Consider the following 18,240-nt stretch of genomic DNA (forward strand, 5'->3'; position numbering starts at 1 on the left):
AGGAAACAATGCGGTTTTTATTTTTTAACCTCCGCGATTTGTAACCCTGATGTGAGTGTTGGTGTTCTGGCTTTTCTGTTCTCTGCAATAAAAGCTGCTAATATTTTAATCTCTAAGACCCCTAGTGGCACACGCGAAACTTGACCAATTACGTAGTACAGTATATACGCAGCAGGCTCTGCTCACAATGTTTTAAGGCAGAAGATTGAAAAAGCCAGGGTTACCGTGACTAGATCAGCACGTGAATCCGTCTTCTTTAGAAAGGACGGAATGTTAAAACCGCTCTTACAGCGGTGAATTTGTAGTTTCAGATTGGCGTCAGGGCTGAGGCGAACATCAGTGCTTTATCGGTGCAATGAACAGACGTCCCACCCCAAAACGCTCTTGGGCACATCAGTAAAACCGTTTAAAGGATCTGAATGCTGTCAGGAACACCGTATAGGCAACTATTGTTACATGTTTATTTCCCACGGGAAATATACACTGATTACTTAATTTTCATCACCGCAAAGGCGTGTTGCTGACATGCACCTTAAATCATATGCTCAACCTAGCCCAGATGGAAACAGTGCAATCGCGACAAAATTCGAGCAAAAACTATTTAAAGGACCACTGCAAATGCACCAGCGTACAGCGTCTTCGACCCTAGAGCATATGCACCTGTACTGCTAAAACTGACATTAGAAAGATATCCGTATTCAGACGGGTCCCAAGCCCATGTGGACCCGTGCGGGCGGAAACAGCTGAGCGGGGCTGCAGCACGCGGGGGTTTAGCGCCCCAGAAGCTAACACGTGCACACCGGCCTCTCGCGAGACTTCAATGTAAACAAACAAGGCGGAGGGGGGGGGGGTCTGTAAATACACCTCTGGGTAACCGGTCCGCGAGAAAAAACTCCAAACAAACCCAATTCAAAACCCTAGTTTTGTCATTTCGACCGCCTCCGCCGGCCCGTCAGGAGTCGTTCACACGAGCTCGCACTCGGTCGTTTTCCACCCGACTGTGGCGTCTGCCTTCACGCAGGCCCGGAACACCGCCGGGTAACCCGAACCCGATAGGCTCTCGGCCCTCCTCCCTATTGGCTCACGCAGGCTTGGCCCCCGCCTCCCCCTGGCGCCTATAGGGCAGAGCGGAAAAGAGCCTCGCAGTGATTGGCTGGCCGGGCAGTTCCGTTGGCTGCCCGTGTTGCTGTGTTGTGGTGCGGGTTAAAAAGCGTCAGCCGAGGAGACTAGAAACAGAGCGTAACGGGGTTCGTATGAAAATACACATTTTCTAAGTGCTGTAACGGGAAAAAATGAATGTAACCGTTAACGGAAATGTGTTTTGTTTCCACCGGGGGTATGTCTGAACTCGGTGGTTTTGCTGTGTGGGATACTTGTTTTTGTAGGTGTGAGGACTCCGTGGTGTATATCCTACCCGCCTGACTTATTTCGTTCTTATTGTTTTCTTGAGACCCGTGACTGAAATTTATACACGTAGTGGAATAACCATAAGGAAATAAACACTGACACAGCTCTTTTGCCGAGGAATGAAACAAATGATTTTGCATTCTTTATTTCCTCACGACATTAGACGTTTTTTTCAGCTTTTTATAGTTTGAAATACATATATTGATTTAGTGAGGTGACGCCACGTACCCCCCTCTCCCTCCCCTCCGCCAGTGTCATCCCTTATCGCCGTTAACCACTTATGTCTTCTTAGAAAGTGATCTGCAATGTTGACAACAGGCTAAAATGTTTAAAAGGAAGATATATTTCTACGCCATGGTCATTCACAGATGTTGTGAGAAGGGTCACGAGACGCAAGCGTAACGTTTCCCGCACACTCCGGACGGGACGTGACCTCGTCTTTAAATCCCTTTTCCCGCGGTTATAAAACTATTGAAGCGACCTTTCTGTTCAGGACATTTCGAAATTGAAGTGACTTGTAGGAAAACTGGTGTGGTGCAGTCCTTGGCTAAAATGCACCCCGACTTTTCCTCAGGAAATCTGAATAGTAGGCTGTGTATTTTAGCCAAAATGCTTCTTGTGCGATGACACGGCGATTCCCGGTTCCTGTGGTCTTCTGTGAGCCTCCTGGAAGCAAAAAAGAAACTTCCATATTTCATTTTTTCTGGATGAGACAGTGGAAGCTTCTAGTAAAATATAATCGCCTTCTGAGAATCCCCTGAAAGGTACACAAAGCCTGTAAAATCTAGAGAATTTAGTGCGTGTTTTTATCATCTTGTTCCAGTTCATTTTCAGTTTATCCCTTACTTATTCCGAGGGTCACAGCGACCACATGGACACCAGTTCATTGTGGGGGACACACTCTCAAGCACATGGGACAGTTCAGGGAGTCTAACCTAGCCTGCGTGTCTTTGGAGGCTGGGAACATAACCAGAATACCAGGACAGAAAGCATGCAGACTCGACAGAGAACGCAGCAGAGTCTGGAATTGAAGCCAGCACCTGAGAGCAGTGAAGAAGCTGCAGCATGAGGTGCCTGACCACTGTGCTACCCAACGTGTTTGCGTGTTAACCTCAAGTATCATGGTAGCTATCGGCTGCCATGTAAAGATAGAAGGTCTTTTACAGCTCGCAGCTGCAGGCGGTACAAAGAAAATGTAAAACGGAAGTCGCGGAAAATTCGGTGCAGATGTAGGGGAAAGAAACGGCCAATACAATGCATCTTTAATTAAAACTGTTAGTGGTGCCAGACCTTTCATACAGATTAATAGTTTTTGAGATTGGTATAGTGATGTTCATTCCCAAGGCTGGCATGGTGGCGCAGTGATTAGCATTGCTTCTTTGTAGCTCTGGGGCTCCGGGGTCATATCCAGACCCGGGGTGCCTATCTGTGTGGAGTTTGTATGTTCTCCCCTGGTTACATGTTTCCTCCTGGTGCTCTGATATTCTCCCACACTCCAAAGACACACTGGCAGGTTAGTTTGCTTCCGGGAAAACGTGGTCCTCTATGGACTGGCGTCCCGTCCCGGATGTATCCTGCCTTGGGCTTGTTATTTGCCAGGATAGGCTCCAGCTCCTCCTCAGCCCGGTATTTAAGTGGTTTGTAAATATTTGGCTGGTTTCAGGCGGGCCTGACGCGTTCACGCACACGTCAAAGTTAGGCTTCATCAGGGGCTTGTCATTCTGTCTGCTGGCTGGGGAGAGGCTGCAGGGGTTGAACTGTCGCAGTAAACTGTGCACGAGGATAAAGGAAGTGATCCGCTGCCGCTTTCCTTTGGCAGGTCAAAGAGATCTGGAGACACGATGGCGTCCGACTCCCCGCGCCGTCCCAGCCGCTGCGCCGGAGGAGCGGTGGTGCGGGCGCAGGCGGCCACGTAAGACAAGAGCGTTTCTTCACCTCCCCGGATAAAACAGGAGCAGACGGGGGCTGAGCCCTCGTTTGTTCAGATACACTATCTTGTTTGTTTCACATTCCTTTGCTCTGTCTTAAACGATTGTCTCAAAATGTGCCAGTTTATGGGATCCGTGCTGTGTTTCGGCAGAGTGCGTAACTGAGGCACAAGTTGCTACTTTGGCAAAGGCATGCCCTTGTAATATGTCAGAGTAAATGAAGAAACTGAGATGTAATGTTAATTGTAATGTTTCTTCTTGGGTGGAGGGGAATTTATCAGTAATAAGGCCTTTAATTCACTTATCAGCCTGTTCGCCCCAGCAAGCTTGAATTTCGCCTTTCTTGTTACTCACTGTGTACCTAAGTTTAGGTCTGTTCTACAGAGCATTTGACGGCACAGGAAAATTGTCCACTCTCTCACAGAGCCTTGGAGTATCTTTTTCAAGTAAAATTATATCCCATATAATAAAGTACTTTATAATGTAATTCTAGATTTTCCAACGATCCTTTATGGTGAGCCTGTTGAATCAGCTGTGCAAATGCCAGTGACTTTCTGTGATTACAGATGAGACAAACATATTTTGCTGTAGCACCACACTCTCAGTTGTGGTATTGCCGTATTTTGTTAGGGCTTTTCGAGCAGTAGAGAAGATGTGCATGCACTGCTCCAATTATCATTTCCTAAAATGACCGATTCCTTATTTTGGGTGCAAACCTGGTTCCCATTGCCAATAGACTGAATTCAGAAAGGCTACAATTAAGCTTTTCTTGTTGCTGATAAAAACTTGGTAATAATGATCAAATTAGGTGACGAAAGACCAGAGCTTTGCTGTGCACGTTGGTAATGTAACAGATGCTGTTTTTCAGAGAGCAGTCATACATGGAGAGTGTAGTGACGTTTCTGCAAGATGTTGTCCCACAGGTAAGGGAGTGCGTTGCTGTATAGTCTTACAGTTTTTTTTATTTTAAAGATGTCTTTTTATCTCAGGCTGTTAACAATGTGGGGTTTTAGAAACACCCCAATATAGGAAAATATCTCTTAAACATTGTCTGCACTGGTTTTATTAAAAAAACATGTCATTGCTTTGGCAGTGTCTGTCTCTTCTTACCTGACTGTCGCACACCTGTCTTCTTCCTTTACTTTCCTTCAGGCTTATACAGGAGCACCGCCCACAGATGAGAAGGAGAAAATTGTCTGGGTCCGATTTGAAAAAGCAGATATCAATGGTAAGAAGAGGAAAGTTAATACAAAGTACAATTAAATAAAGTACGACACAACATTCAGCATGGCAGTAACTTGCGTAGAAGCTAACAGACGGATTAAATTATACTCCATCAGTTAAATCAGATCTATAAAACACCTGCTATATAACAGTTCCTAAAATCAGTACTCAGTGGTGTGTTTCCTTGTATGAGGGTTGTCGCGAAACAAAAGCTTTAAATTCACGATTGGTATATACTGTACATGTCAATTTTTATTTACATGATTAAGGCCTAGAGGACTCTAATTCTGGAGAAAATGAAGCTTTTATTTGTTGATACGTGTTGCTTGTATTTTTCTTAGTTTATAAGAGGGGTGAAAATAGTTTGGGTTTGTTTCTGATGTATTAAAATATTTAATAAAGGCACTCTATTGCCATAACGTAAAGGTAAAGGCGTAAAATTTCTCGAGAACATTTGAATTACTAATTGACTTGTTTATTATTCATTAGATTTACAAATAATTACTTTTTAATCTTTCTGCTAAAACAATATACACATTCACATGACATCTCAGAAGGACAATGCACATTTTTACGTTGCTTGTGTAAAAATGGTTTGCTTTCAAGTTGAAAATGTGGTAAAGTTCCCTATTGATGACTTATGGTTGTCACAGTGGCACAGTGGTTAGTATAACCGCCTTGCAGCGCTGTGGCCCTGGGTTCAATTTCTGGGGTGCTATCTACATGGAGTTTTCAGTTTCCACTTTCCCCCCCCAGTCCCGAGATATACTGGTAGGTTGAATGGCTTCTGGGAAAATTGGCCTCATGTTCATGGTGTGAGCATGTATGTTCATGTTCATGTCTGTCTGTTCTGTGATGGACCGCTGTCCCATCCAGGGTGAATCCCCGGCTTTTGCCTGTTGCTGGCCGAGATATGTTCCGGCTCCCCTGCAACCCTGCATTGGATAAGGTGGCTAAAAATGGATGGAGGACTTACTTGAGCACGTTCACATTTGCGGGATGATCTGGAGTCATGTGTGCCAGCTTGGGCTCAGAGACGAGTAAACAAGCGCTTGCTTGTCCGGGCTCTACCAAAGGAATGGATCTGAATCCCACAAGACAGTAACTGCACCCTGGTGCCAGCCGTGTGTTACAGATATCCATCTTATATTGCCTCCAGTGGCCACACACACTGCTAGCCTCTAACTTTCAGAGTAGACCCCTTATTTATCAGCGCCGTTGGTGACAGACGTGAATAAACAGAATGAAATTGCCTGTTAATTGAAAAAAAAGATTGTTGTTTTTCTGATAATAACTTTATAACTGATATGTTTCTTTTGATGCTCAGTATACATTTCACATCTTAATTGTGGTCTTAATATATTTGCTGTCTGGACAGATATTGCCAGGACACCCGAGTTTCTGGAATTGCATGGAACCGGCACTGATCCTCCCCTGCTGCTGCTGATCGGATATGCAGATGGGATGCAGATCTGGAGTGTTTCGGTGAGAGACGAGTGCTAAACTGGACGCTTACTTGAAAAAAGAAGTGCTGAATAAAGTTATAGTTTGCTATCTGATATATTATGTGTTTTCAAGGTACAGAGCCATTATCTGTACTAAAGTGCTGAAAGGAAACAAAACATTGAATTTGGAAAAATTAAAGCCAGATTTAGGAAAAGTAAGGGACAAGTACTGAAAGACAAAGCTGTGGGACAGATACAACTGGGCTGTGACCTGTGTTTTAATTGAGAACACAAGGAGAGATTCTAATTTAGATTAAGCTTAAGTTTTGGCCAAGTTGATTCAGATTCAGAAGTCAAAAAGAACATTTGTTTTGTAGCTATGATCAAGTGTTGACAATTTCTTCTTAGATAATAAAAGGTCACTTGTATTATGAATATCTTAGGTGGACTTCAGACCGCTTAAAAAATGTGTTGAAAAATAAAAGGTACTGTCATATACTAATGACTGAAACTTTACTGAAGAGCAGAAGTAGGATTCTGATACAAGCTTTCGCCTTCCTGCATTCATTTCTCCGAGCTGCACTGCTATTAGTAAACACTAGATGTCACAGCAGTCAAGCATTTGGGAGGCAGAGTTTTAAACTCAAGCAGCACTCTGAAGGAGAGGTAGCAAATTTAACTTTCATTTCAAGGTTGCAGCCTGTTTTTTAGGTGAACTGCCATGAAAATGGTCACAATATGTAAGTCAGTGGTAATATTTGGCTGATTAGCGGCTTGAAGAGATGATTGCAAGTGTGAATAGAAAACACTTGCACTACCACAATTTTAGAGGATTTATAGGAAATTACAGAACCAAGTGAGTGTCTGTTGGATTATGCAGATCTGTCACTATTTTAGTCTTCATTGTATTTTCTTTTCTTTAAGAAAGAATAAGAATAAGGCAGTTAAGTACTGTACATTTATTGGTTGCATTTTTTGCTGTCTTAGCGTGACGATTTAAGTTAAACAACCATAGAAATTCTAAGATCCGTGCATGCTTGCGTTTGTCATTTTAAATAAGATCGACGGGGGAGATGCAAAATGAAGCATGGATGTGGACATGAAAATGAAACATGTCCATTCGGGGATTGCTGCTTCCTGCTGCAGCACAAACTAATCGCTCTGTTCGGAACCCCAGCCGGGGTAAAGAGTGCTGTCGGTCACTGAGGGCGCCAGCCCCGCTGAAGCAGGACAGGCGTGAGATTATTATTGATAGTGGGTCACGTCTCTGCCCATTACTGTAACACGGAAAGGTCAGAGCCATATCCTCTTGTGACTCTGCTTTGCTGCCTCTGTCGGAGTCTAATTCCTGGGAGAGTGCAGTTGTTTGTGCCCTCTGTCCCTGGCTGGCGGGGGATTTCGTATGCGAGTCCGGTGCTGTCAAAGAGCCATGTGACGATATGTTGAGAGACAGGGAGGCCAGCCACTGCCAGCCTGTGCAATCTGTTCTAGCTGCGATACAGAAAGGGAAACACTGTTTGTTTTGTCTCTGTGACAATAGTGTGAAAGGTCTTAGGATCCATTTATGAATCTGTGGCTAATAAAAACACTTGTTTAGATTTTGGATGGGGATATTATAAAATTTTACACTTTCTGTTTTGTTGTTACAGATATGCATATTGTAATAAAGTTAGGAATCAAATCTGGTTTAGATTAATTCATGTTACCAATAACTGTCAAACCAGCAATACTTTAACAGTGAGAAGTCCTTTCAGAGTTTGAAAGAATTTAAAATAAATCCTTGAGTATTCCTTTACCAACATCTGCTGTTTACAAGAGAAATTGTATAGTTTCCCAAAACTAACAAACTAAGTCATTGGTCAAATTGTTTACTGTTGTGTGGCATGTGTTTAGACATGTGCTCTTCTCTTTTCTTTGGGTGAAATAGAGTGGTGCCTGCCACCATTATTAGGTTGTTGAGCTTGTACTTTTTTTGTGGGTTTGTTTCTCCGGTGGAGTTGGGGCCCATTTTTCACTTGGTATAAGTACGTGATGAAAGCAGCAAGATTTCTGGGCATGAGTGATTGTGAAGTGTTCATGACAGTTGCTAAGCTGACACCCTCCGTAATGGCGTTGCATCGACTAAGAAGCACTTCCACCTCTGGCTGCCAGGGTGTGTGGTTCTATTTACTCTGAGTGTCTGTGCATTAACATCTCCTTGGAGAAAGATCTTTGACTGGGGAGGTGTTGCTCTCGAATCGAAGAGAGGAGTTGGATTAGTTGAGGCTAATTGAAATGGTGTTGGAAGCACAAGGTGTTGGTGGGAAAGACATGCTTTGAAGTGAGGTGTCAGTAATGGTCTTGTTATTATTAAAGCCAATCTGAAGCAAGAGTAACACTGGGCCACATATCGTACAGGTTTTTAATCTTCATCTGTATTAAGATTGAATAAATCTTTCCTCAGGCTTTCCTTCCATTAATTAAAAAAGGGCAGGACAGCTATTTTCAATAAATTAATTTAGCTGAATCGTTTTCTATTTGTGAAAGCAGAACCCGTGACAAGTATGAATCAGAAAGGTTCCTATTTAGTCTGAGGAGCTAGTGAGCTCTTAAGTGCTGTCTCTTAAAAACAGCGGAAGATCTAACACCTCTATTCAGCCTGGGTTTTATAATCTTACTCAGTGCCTTCTTTTCACTGGGAACTGTGTTGTCAAGGCTTGCTGACAGACTCCGCATCATTACAGGGCAGCAGGAATAGGAGTTATGTACTTACAGATCCATGTGCATATAATCCATCCATCCATTATCTGACTGCTTCTTGCAATTCTGGGTCGTGGGCGTGCAGATATAATATAACTATATAATACACTTTTTTTAGAGGTTGCATTGGGGCTGAAGAAACTGGCAGAAATTATGTCTTTTAATAACGAACCTGTTTTTCGGAGCACAGAAAAGATAGCCGGGGTTGAGTTGTAAAACAAGCAAGTGCCGGTTGTGCTATATCTGGTTCATTACTGGTTGTCATGATTCATCTTGTTTTAAGATTCCCTTGTGTGCCAACACGTTGCAGTTTGTAAAGTGCAGACATGGCATTGCTCTGCAGCTGAAAAGCTCCTAAAAAGTAACAATACTTTTAAAACTGAACGCTCTAGTTCTCTGAATTGGAGAATCTATCCACACTCAAGTGAGTATTGCCAACGATGTTTTTCTGAGCCAGCTCCGCCTTTTTTTAGTGGAATTGTTTGAGTTATTGCATGTACCTTGGTGGAAACATTATAATTATTATCAGTGTTGTTTATTATTTGTGTTAAAATTGAATAGTTTGTGCCTTTTTTCATTTCTGTATCGGAGACAAGATAATGATTACAGAAACACAGCCACTGATCCTGAGGAAAAAAAAAAGATTGAAAAGGTTAAACAGCTAATTTAATTTTTGCACAGCTCTCCTGTTCTGGCTGATGTTGGTGTAATGCCATTATATCTGTGTTGTGTTGTGGTTTGCCTGAGATCTTTGAAAATTGTGCTTTTTATCGTCATTAACATTTTTTACTTCAGTGTAATCCAAAGGCAGCTATGTATCATTTAGTGAGAGTGCTGCTCAATTACTCATCCATTTTATTAAGCAGTATTATAAGACCAATGTCAGCTGTTTTAGAATAAAAAAGCATTAAAACAAGTGAAAGCAACAACAAAAAACAATTTTCTATATTGCTTTTTTTACCGTAATTGAATGTTGAAAATGTTCTTTGAGGATGTCACAGATCTTTGTCATAGTGAGGATAAACTGCTATAATACATAATGACAGTGGCATTAATTTAAACCATGGAGACCAACAAATGACATTATTTCTAGGTTAATTTTAATGGCTGGTGTTTCTTTATACAAGTGTGGGATCTCTATAAAGTGTTTATTTTTATACTGTTAATCTCTTATACTATGGCAATAAAATCTGTACTGACCACTTTTAATAAAAACATTGTTTTAATCCATCACTTTGAAGAGGTTGCTAATTGTCTAAAAGAGCGATTATCCTCGGATGTTCTTATCTTCTTAAAACACGTGGATTATCTACTGCACTGTGATAATGCACATTCACTGTAATTTAGAAACAATAATGAATACGATTGCTCTCAAAACAAAAACTGATTTATTAAAGGGCCTTTAAAACATGGGTATATATTTAAGATATATCCAGAGTGACTGGGCATTGTGAGTGATGAACATAATCCCAATGCTTTAAAAAAATTGTCACGTGTACCTGTGGCAGCAAACAAGTCAGTATCACACTGTTAAAATATTAAAAATATAGTGGTTTGCAAAGACGACCGACTCATAATTATTATGATTTCTGCAGTGATGCAGTGCTATGGCCAATACATGTTTTTGATCGCTGTTCAGAAAGCAGTCATCATTTGCATTGTAATACTCTGGATGCATTTATTCCTTTCTTGGTAGCTTTTTTATTTTGTGGTTTGGTTTAGTTTTTTTTTAGCATGTGAAGCCCATTTTCTGCAGTTGGAAAAGATTATTTTTCCTACAGTGTGAACAGATCTCTCTTTGTTCTTCTCCACATTGTCTTTGACTTCTTCGTCCAGCTTTTTCCTTTTAAATGTAGAAAGTGGAGCGGGCAAAATTCATAATTCTATGATTGCATTAGGACCACTTTTTGGACTACCAGAAAGGATAATTGCAAGAATGTCTATATTGATTAAGGGAGTTACTTATTAAGAGATGACTAATCTATGGATAACACACTAAGCATGAATCTTATTATCAAAACTAAGAAACTGATTTTAAAACTCATTAACCATTTAAGGCTGTACATTACAGATTCTGTGCAAAACTGTATCCCTGGGAATTTTGGAAAAAACAAATCAGTGAGATGCAGCAGGCATCATGCTCTGTTCATGAGTTCTGTGACTAATTAAATATATGTTTAATGTATTACCAAGAAAATACAGATTTCATTATCTTTCAGGAACTCTTGCCCTTACTGTACTGAAATACCCTCTTTGAACATAAGAACACGAGAAAGGTTACCATTTGGCCCATATAGACCATTTGGTGGTTAATTGCTAAGTGATCCAAAGTTCTTTTCTAGCTCTTTCTTGAAAAAAAAACCAGGATATTGGCTTCAACTGCAGGGCTTGGCAGCTTGTTCCATGCTCCCACAACACTTTGGGTAAATACATGCCTCCTGTTTATAGTTATAAATGTGCTTCCTGGTATATGTACGGGTATGTGTACTTCCACGTACTTCCTCTTCATAGTTATAAATATGGCTCCAGTTGTGTCCTTTGGTTTGTGTTTTACCGATTATTCTGATGTAATCTGCCGAGTTGACTCTATCAGTGCCTTTTGAGTATGTAAAATGCCTTTTTTTTTTTGCTTTAACGCTGTTGTTGATATTTACATTGCAGTTCATCTCTTTGAACGGCAGCATTTTTTGTTTGTAAAAACAAAACACTAAAACAAAATACACAACAGCACATGTATCATACAAAAATAGCTGCACATAATAAAGATCGCAAACGAGAGAAGGACAGTCAGCCCATCTAGCTTATTTGGTAGTGAGTAGATAATTGATCCAAGGATCTTATCCTGCTGTTTCTTGAGACAAAGCCAGTGTATCAGCTTCCACAGCATAGCTGGTATGCTTGTTTCACACACAACCCTTATGGGTTTACAAACCGTACAAAGCGTGGTCAGTTTTAATGCAGAGTTTGTTCATACTTGTTAAATGCTTTCTTTATAATTATTTAAGTTCTTTAAAATAATCGCAACTGTTCAAGACTGAACAAATGTTCATTTGATTCCCTCACTAATACTGTTTTTGTATGTTTCTGTAATGCTTCTTTTGGAAAATCTTTCATGGTGTATTTCACACTTTATTTAAGAAAGTGAGAGTCTAAATGGACAGTCTTGTGATTTACATATAAGTTGATTTTCAGAGTTAATAGTACTCCTTCTGTAGTGGCTCGCGTTAAGGTCCTTAGCACTAATCTGCCTACATAGTAAGAGTTCCAAGAACGGAGGCTTTAGCAAGCTTAAGAACTCCCACTGATTGGATAATGACTGTGAAACTGGGAATCCGATTGGCTGGTGTGATCCTTAGGATACTGTAGTTCCTGAAGAGCCTTCTTTTTTGGATGCCACCAGAAATGGGCAGAACTGTCCCGTAATGTTTTATTTGCAGTTGTTTCAAAATAGGGGATGTGAGTTTGCATTCCTGGCCTGCACACTAGATGTGTCAAACTGCTGAAATGTAAATGCATTCCACTTCAAAATATATGGTACGAAAGTGGCACGGGCTTTAGTCCTCTGATGACGGCATGAAATCTTTGATGACGTAATCCACTATGTTGGTTTTCTTTCAGACAGATTTTGGGCTCACATATTGCACATACAGTAATATAAAGAAAGCTTCTGTGTGAAGAGTACATCTTTTTAAATGTCCCAGTTACTGTTTCGTAAAAATAATGAGAAGACATTAACAATACTCTTGCATGCTTCTGACACATTTGGATCTCTGTGTGGAAGTCTGAGCTGTGCCCCCCAAGTACAATTCAGAGCATAGTTTTGACATAGCCAGCAGCTGTGATTGATCTGATTGAGCTGTAATAGCTTCTTTTAAGCACTGTGCGTACTGAAGCATTGTACTGCCCAGTATTGGATAGGAAGGGCAAGAATGGGTGGCCTAAATACTCAGGAACTGGCTGTCTGTTTTTTTTTTGTCCGTTCAAAATAAAGGGCATCTCCTGACTCAGGGGTCTAGTTCTAGTCTCCTGCTTTACATCCCAGAAGGAAAATTATTCCAACCCTTTTCATCAGCATCAGTGTACTGTATGTAAAGTTAAAGAAGCCACTCCTCTTTCCTACAGTGTTAGGTCCTCTCCCCTCCAACGGTAATATTCTATTTAACCGTTTTTGTTATTTGCTTTCTTCCAGATCAGCGGCGAAGCGCAGGAGCTGTTTTCGGTGCGGAATGGTCCAGTGCGAGCTGCCAGGCTCCTGCCTGCTCCCCATGTCAGTAAGTACAGGCGAGGCGCCCTTGTCCCCACTGCAGCCGCAGTCGCAGGGCCTGGCTGACCCAGGCCACAAACACAGCAGGAGAGGGTGGGTGTGAGCAAGAGAAGGCCTGGGGAGCGCAGGTCGGCAAAGGGTTTGTTTCAGTGACCTGCTTTTGGAAACCTCTATGAGCTCACGCGCTCTACGCTTCTGTGGCGTGTCTGGAGATGATTTCTTCAGCAAAAGGAAAAAATCAAGGCACAGCAACAGCAAATTGTTTTGTTTTTTTACCATTTAATTTTGCATAAAAGGTGCTATTTTTCTATGTTTGGTCTTGCTTTCGCGCTGTCATTTGATTATTGTGAATCCTTTTTTATGCCTCTGAAATATCCTGAAAGAAAATATCCATGCATTCCTTTAGAGCTGTTACACATGGCCTTATAAAAGGAAGCTCCTGTCTTCCCTCTACTGTCCCCTTGTAGCTGTAGTTAAGCCCTCCCAGAGAGCTTCTCTCAGTGACAGGATTCAGCTCCCTGAGCCACATTCTCCAGCCTGGTCTTGACCACACATAGATTTGTGTTGGGCGTTTTTTTTTGTTTGTTATTATTTTAAAATTAAAGCACATCTAAAAACTAATAAAAAAAAACTTTAATTTAAACATTGAATTAAGTGTTTCGTGAGTCTTGCAGCATCTGTCAGATTAATTAATAATCCCTTGATTGATTTTATTTTAGGAAAGTGTTTCAGTACAACAAATGAACCCCTTGCTGCAAAAAAAAAAATTGCCTTGCCTCAAATCTGTTTTCAGTGTACAGGGACAGCTTTTAAAATTAAGTTAAATATGGCATGATTTATTTTGTTTTGGGCTAGTTTTTTTCTTCAATATATCATGTTTAAATTAAAGGCTGCCCCGTGTTTCTTAATAGAACAGAGCCCTTGCCAGAGCCCCACTGTGTTCCGATCCTAATATTGAAGTCAGTCCTATAAGATTAGTGTTGGCTTTCTGTCAACTGGCTGCTTCAGAAGTGAGGAACTCTTCTATGCCAGAGTTCTGGTAAAAAAACACAGATTTTCCCCTTTCTTTCATCACAACTTGCTTATTGGCTAGTGTATGACTTGTGGTAATTACATTTATTAAAATAAGGGAAAAAACAGCCTCTCTGGGAAGAAATACGGCGTGGTGATCATTGTCACAGATAACAAAAAAATAAATAAGCAAGCTGTGGTTAAATCTCCACCTGAATTTAGGCGACACTTTCACATTTCTCCTTGTGCAATTTGGTAAGTTTTGGATGGTGGAGTGAATCCAAGTTAAGTACAACAGGATTGAAATCAAATAATTCAGCTCAAGGCAATCCCTAGAACATGTCATTTACAGCTGTTTTTAATATGACAACGCAAGCGGTTATGCTTTTTGAACATAACCAGCCTTCGGTCTTTTTTTTTCCGCCGATTAGCAGGTCCAATAGCAGAATCTGAAATTGCTGTCGCTGCAGGTATATTTTCTGAATGGAATCTGCGCAAGCACGCTGTGACATTTCGGCGAGAAAAATCGTTTTTGTTCTCTCTATATTTGTTCCGGTCTTTTGGCAGATTTTAACAATGCACAATGACAGCATTCACAATATCTGGAATTGGATAAAAGCAGAAAGGCTGTAATAAGAAGCAGCAGATATTCAACACATGAGGAGAATGATTCTGTGCAAAATAATGTGAATTGTACAAATGGGGAAACTGATTGTAATCAGTAAAGTGCAAACAGTGTTGCACTGTAGTGAGTTTTAAAAGGGGTGATTGTTAAATGTGGGAGTCTGGGTGGGTGGATTTTGGAAAGTCCTGAAAATAGGTGTCGATTGTAATAAGAAAAGTCTTTTCCAAACTTTAAGGAGGAAATTCGCAAGTTTTCCAGAACAGTCTCTTTGTTGGGATCCAGTGGTCTAATTGTAGATCCGGACTCCTTATTTTATGTATATATTTTTGATAATACTGATTAGCAAATTAATCCAATTAAAAAAAAAACATGATATTAAAAAGACAGTTACAACTCTGTATTTGCTGAGAAGATTTTGTTGTTTTATATAGACTAACACAAAACAAGGGTTTTTTATTACAATTGGAGGTCTTGGTTCATTATACCTTCTAGTTACTGGAGTTCAGTTTGAAATCTGTGAAATAATTCATGAGAAGATGATGGAGGCTGTTGATCCAGGCAGTCTTCTTACAGGTGAAAAGTTAAGAAGTACATAGAATATCTGAAGCAGATCACTGACAGTCTGAAGTGAAAAGGCATTGTTTTTAATGTATAAAATGTTTGAGTAAAGACCATTTTTTAATGAATCTTTTAAATTAAATACAGAGTTGCCTTAGGTTTCTGAGCCACTGTGCAATTTAAATTAATTGGCAAAGCAGCTTTTTGAAAGCCTCTTGTTAAAAGCATTCTTGTGATTCTCAATCCACAACTCTGTCCACATCTGCTCTTCTTTCATTTATGACATCAATAAAGCAGTTTCATACGGTCATATATACATACATATGAATATGTTCCTTTGAAGTTAAAGCATAGATAACTTAATAGGAAATATTTTTCCTATACGAGAGACGCACCAATTTTGCTATGCACAGACAGTGTCTAAGTATTTTGAAGAGCGCAGGAGCCTGTAAGATAGAGACACACTGCTTCTTGACCTTGCTGGAAAGCTGCATCTGTTCCATTTTTAGAGAGGCATATTATCAGAGGTAGCTAGATAACAAGATAGCATCAGCCGTCCCAGTGTCTACACACATCTGAGTAAAATTGATTGCTAATAAAGTTTTTAAACAAGTCCCAGAGGGCCTGTTGTATTTCAGAAATGCAGAATTAAATATTTAATTTTCCTGGCTCTTATCAAAACTTTCAGATCTCTTTGATATGCTTATCAATAAGACAGTAGTCTTTCTAAAAGACGTGAGGGGAATAAATAAGCTTGTGAATGACCCAGTGGCCTTTTCAGAAGATGGACCTAAATAAAAAGTCAGCTGTTTCCTCTGTGAGACATCTTATTTAGTTCATGATTTAATATCGTGACTAGCTGTAATGTTGGAAGACAACATTTTTAAGAACAGAGCAACCCATTTGAAGTGTTAAGTTTTGGAAATAGTGCATGTGCTCACACGATACACCACAAGAATCCTGTGTTCCTGAAGCTGATTACTCTCATAGCCTTGCTGCATACTTTGCTGCCTAAATTACTGCTTTACATAGGTTAGTATGGTCACCATTATTATAGATCATTAAAATCTGGATGAGATTTGAATTTTTCCCCCTTTTTCAAATTGAACAATTTAAGAAATATGGGATCTGTAAACTTACTGCAATTTTTTTTTCAAAATATGCCTACTGGCCTTTTACTATGTAGTAATTTTTGAAAACCCAAAAAATCAAACACAGAATCAGACAAAAGGCTCTTCTGAGCTTTGAAGGTTTTTTTTGCCCTTTTTAAAATTTGTTTCAGCTCAACACATTTGAACAGAGTGCCGTTTCTGTTTTCTGTCTTTTCAAGATGCCCTTGCATGTTGGTATTTTAATTTCATTTGATCCTTGTAAGTTTTATGCGAACCAAGCACTATTCTGTGGTCAAAGAAGATGAGTCTATAAGTTGACAGGAAAGAAGGTCCTGTTTTATTTTTATTTTATTTTCTTGGAAAATGTTAGACCATAATTTGATTACAGAGCAACTGTTGTAATGTAATCAACACACTTCCTGCTGTGAGAGAAGCTTATTAAAAAGATGTGGGTGGGTGACTCTGGCAGACAGAGACTCCACATACATGTTGTTAATGAATGTACTCCTTTGTTTTGACCAGTTTTTAATTTGCCTTTGTATGTCCCACTCACAGGTCCTCTGAAAGCAGACAGTTTTGCTGAGAAGAGACCCCTCCTTGGTGTATGCAAAAGTGCAGGGTCTTCTGGGTAAGTGAGTGACATGAATACCACATGGCTCTGGGTGGCATGGGTGGCTCTCACATGACTCCGGTTGGCATACAGCTGTGCTGTAGAAGAGACTTAGGGCACACCTGCAGGTATTTCCTGTTTATTCTCTTTTTTAAAAAAAATAATCCCTTAACACATAAAAAAGTGTTTAAATCTTTGTGTTTTACATTTGTTTTCATAAGAAGAGATGCACAGAGAAAAAAAAACTCTGTGTTTGTTAGTCTGGGTTTCAGGGCAAGTGATTCTGCGCAGTGTCCACTCCCATGCTGCGCTCAGGACCTGAAAGGAAGAAAGGGCCACATCACATCTGGCAAAGTGGTTAATAGACCCACAAGGATAAATAACTCCTTCCATCGGATATGGGAGGGAGTGAAAAAAGAATTAGGAAAAATTCACACCTAGTTTTCCATTTCTTTCTTCAATTAAAGCCACTACAGGAAAATAGCTGGACACAAAAAGTGTGTATGCAATTCGATTATTACGTCTGTGTGTATTCTGGAAAAATCATTAAAAAAGCAGCCTGTGTTGAGATTTTTTTTTAACAGACGCGCAATCTTGCCTGTCAGCAGAAATGCTTCTTGCTTTGTGTAATTTATTGTGCAAGCTGACATTTTATTGATAAAATCGCAGTAGGGAAAAAATAATCTACATAAACCATGAAGCTTTAGGATAGCCATTTTTAATACGTTTAACATGTGGGGCGCTGTATGTGCTAATGGAATGTTCCTTTGGTGTCCTTTTATTGGTTTCTCATTTGAAAGCAGAAGAGACTTACAAAGCGTTCATTCTGTGTGACATTTAGACATTATGAGGTACAAATCTTAAGTGCATTTGAAAACCTATAATTTACTGAACATAAGAAGGCAGCATCAAAGGGCCAGTGCCTGCACTGCTGGGGCCAGGGAGTGGTCTGTTGAGATGAAGCCAGAACAGGGATTATTGACCAGCGGCGTGTGAGGGGTGGAGCTTTTTCCAGGGTGCCATGAGGGTTCTCTGAGCTCCACGTGACGGTCAATGTCTGGCGTTGCCGTCCAGGGAAAAAGAACAGCCCTTCGCCTGTCAGCGGAAGTTAAGAAATAAACTGTGAAGAAACGGAGCTCTTTTCACCAGTAATTGCCGTGCAGCCTTTAAATGAGGCACAGTTCAGCTGCCACTCATTGGGGCTGCACGTCACAGACAGGATACACCCAAAGAAATCTTTCTGTTGGTGTTGTCGTTGTATTCCAGAGCCTCAAACCGTGTTCTGTTGTTATCCTGTGCATGACCTGTGTGCGTGCG

At 40.5% G+C, this 18,240-nt stretch overlaps 1 protein-coding gene across 7 annotated transcripts in view; it reads left to right on the plus strand.

Moving 5' to 3' along the window:
• Positions 1 to 30: 30 nt before the first annotated feature.
• bcas3 (BCAS3 microtubule associated cell migration factor) overlaps positions 31 to 18,240 on the plus strand; it is a 235,246-nt gene continuing 217,036 nt past the window's right edge. For 2 of the 7 annotated variants that reach the window (XM_088616291.1, XM_088616292.1), the window contains exons 1-8: positions 914 to 1,247; positions 2,364 to 2,477; positions 3,227 to 3,319; positions 4,204 to 4,258; positions 4,488 to 4,563; positions 5,938 to 6,044; positions 12,933 to 13,014; positions 16,869 to 16,941. In XM_088616291.1, coding sequence (XP_088472417.1) covers positions 2,473 to 2,477; positions 3,227 to 3,319; positions 4,204 to 4,258; positions 4,488 to 4,563; positions 5,938 to 6,044; positions 12,933 to 13,014; positions 16,869 to 16,941 — 491 coding nt within the window. In that variant the 5' untranslated portion in view covers positions 914 to 1,247; positions 2,364 to 2,472. Of the gene's footprint in view, positions 52 to 913; positions 1,248 to 2,363; positions 2,478 to 3,226; positions 3,320 to 4,203; positions 4,259 to 4,487; positions 4,564 to 5,937; positions 6,045 to 12,932; positions 13,015 to 16,868; positions 16,942 to 18,240 lie in introns of those variants that run through there. The other 5 variants (XM_088616293.1, XM_088616287.1, XM_088616290.1 and 2 more) reach the window with 5 other exon arrangements.

The sequence above is a fragment of the Lepisosteus platostomus genome, chromosome 22 (genome assembly GCF_059453375.1).
Source record: "Lepisosteus platostomus isolate fLepPlt1 chromosome 22, fLepPlt1.hap1, whole genome shotgun sequence".
In the NCBI taxonomy this organism is placed as follows: Eukaryota; Metazoa; Chordata; class Actinopteri; order Semionotiformes; family Lepisosteidae; genus Lepisosteus; species Lepisosteus platostomus.